The following is a 2,000-nucleotide window of genomic DNA, read 5'->3' as shown; positions in this document are numbered from 1 at the left end:
GAGTTTTCTAAATCTGTTCTTTAAATTCCTAATTTACTCTGATTTTGCTGCGAACATAGGTCATGTGAGTGGTTAAAAACAGTTCTATTATGGAAAAAGACCGTGGTATTTCTGAAATTTTTAATGATTAACCATATACAAATTGTTAATGTTGCTGACTATCCATTAATGAAATTGTTTAAAATTTGGATCCCTACTCTTAATCCTTCTTAAAATAGTTTTAAAAACTATCTCAGAACTCATAAGATCCAGAAATGCTAATAGATGCTATTGAACTTTTATTTCTAATGTCAAGAATAAAATTTGACATAAAATGTTTATTCTCCGAAAGAGACCTGATATTTTAAGATAGATAATGTTGTATTTGCATCTTTCCAATGAAGAGAACCACCCTTTACTGTCTTACCTTTAAACCATGTTCAATTCCAGCATCTTTTAGGAACATTAAAGGCGACTCATATGTATATATCAACCTTTTTATCAATTGTGAGAATCACCTGTCCAGTGATGGGCTCCAGCTGCTGCAGGGTTGCCAGAACAAACACTGCAGTCTTCCCAATCCCAGACTTGGCCTGACAGAGCACATCCATACCAAGAATTACCTGAGGGATGCATTCATGCTGAACTGTAATAAAAACACACATTCAACATGTCCCTCTATTAAGACATGAACTGACACCAGTCATTATCAGAAAAATGGAAGTAGAGAGAGAGAAAATGGAGCGGAGTGAACATCAGCAAAGGTTTAACCACCTGCACCTACAATATAAGTCTTATTTTAAAATCAAACAAGGAAAAACATACATTTGCCAACTTCGCTTTTCAGTTTTTTGCAACTCTAAAACCCTCAAATCCTTTCTAGTGTTTCACCAGCTACTTACCCTCAGATGGATGCTCAAACCCACAGTCCACTATGGCTCTAAGCAGTTCAGGTTTCAGCAGGAAGTCCCTGAATCCAGATGAGTGGATGGACACATAGGAGCCCTTTACTCCCGCCTTCTTTACCGACATGTCACCTGCACCTCCAACTGCCCCGACCCCTACAGCCTCCACCTCATCCACCTCATAGTCCAACAACTCATTGTCCACATAGGTATCACTCATCCTGACACACTTGAAAAACAAACGTGTTGTATGAAACTCCAGAAGTATAAAGGGCTTTTAAGGCAATACTTATGACTGGACTGTTGTATTAAACAAAACTGCATTTTACAGGGGGGGTTCTATTTTTCTATGGACACTACATACTCCCTTTCCACCTCTGTAATTTCTCCAGAGGAGAGGTAACTTCATAATGTTCCTTACATTGTTATATTAAAATCAGTAGTAGTGGCACATTGTAATTTTGATTTGAATAAATTAATTTGTTCTTTATTTTTCCCACAATACAATATTCCCAAAGGACACAATAAAAAACAAAGAGCAAAACAAAATAGCACATAACAAAATGAATAAGATATCCTGCTCCTTAATCCTCCCTCCCCAACAAGACATACCAAACTGTACATAAAAATGAGAGGCAAAACGAATGAGCATATAGTTCTTCAATTCATTGAAGTGCTGTAACAAACTGAAACAAATAATCGATTAGTTGATCTACTGAAAATGGTCAATAATTTTAATAGTCAATTCATTGTTTAAGTGATTTATCAAGAAAAGATGTCAAGCACAGCTTTTCAAATTGTAAGTTATGCTGCTTCTCCCTGTGGATCATCAGTCAGACAAACAAAGCAATTTTGAGAAATCATCTTGGCCTCTCAGAATTTGTTGTTGTTATTCGCACCTTTTATAGAATAAATGATTTAACTGATTATTCACAAAATAATTAGGACATTAATCGATAATAATAAAGTCATTGTTAGTTGCAGCTTTAGTTCACTCTCAAACAAAAGCTGTTTTTCCAAACAATGCATGATAAAGTGTCTCCATATATTTTGGAATATCTGTGGATACCCTTGATTAGAGTATGTAAGAGTATGTGTATGGTGGTCACAAGACAA

At 35.6% G+C, this 2,000-nt stretch overlaps 1 protein-coding gene across 1 annotated transcript; it reads right to left on the bottom strand.

The window, feature by feature from the left end:
- Positions 1–497: 497 nt before the first annotated feature.
- On the bottom strand, positions 498–1,980 carry LOC120787279 (spliceosome RNA helicase DDX39B-like; the record flags this gene model as incomplete). The annotated part of the gene is made up of 2 exons (XM_040122934.1): positions 882–1,980; positions 498–625 (listed from the first exon to the last, which is right to left on the bottom strand). Coding segments are annotated over exons 1-2 (351 nt in total), but the record flags the coding sequence as incomplete, so codon positions are not given.
- Between the last annotated feature and the right edge of the window lie 20 nt (positions 1,981–2,000).

The sequence above is a fragment of the Xiphias gladius genome, unplaced genomic scaffold, assembly GCF_016859285.1.
Source record: "Xiphias gladius isolate SHS-SW01 ecotype Sanya breed wild unplaced genomic scaffold, ASM1685928v1 HiC_scaffold_1346, whole genome shotgun sequence".
In the NCBI taxonomy this organism is placed as follows: domain Eukaryota; kingdom Metazoa; phylum Chordata; class Actinopteri; order Istiophoriformes; family Xiphiidae; genus Xiphias; species Xiphias gladius.
The sequence above is the reverse complement of the archived record's forward strand: the minus strand, read 5'-3'. Positions and strand labels throughout refer to the sequence as shown.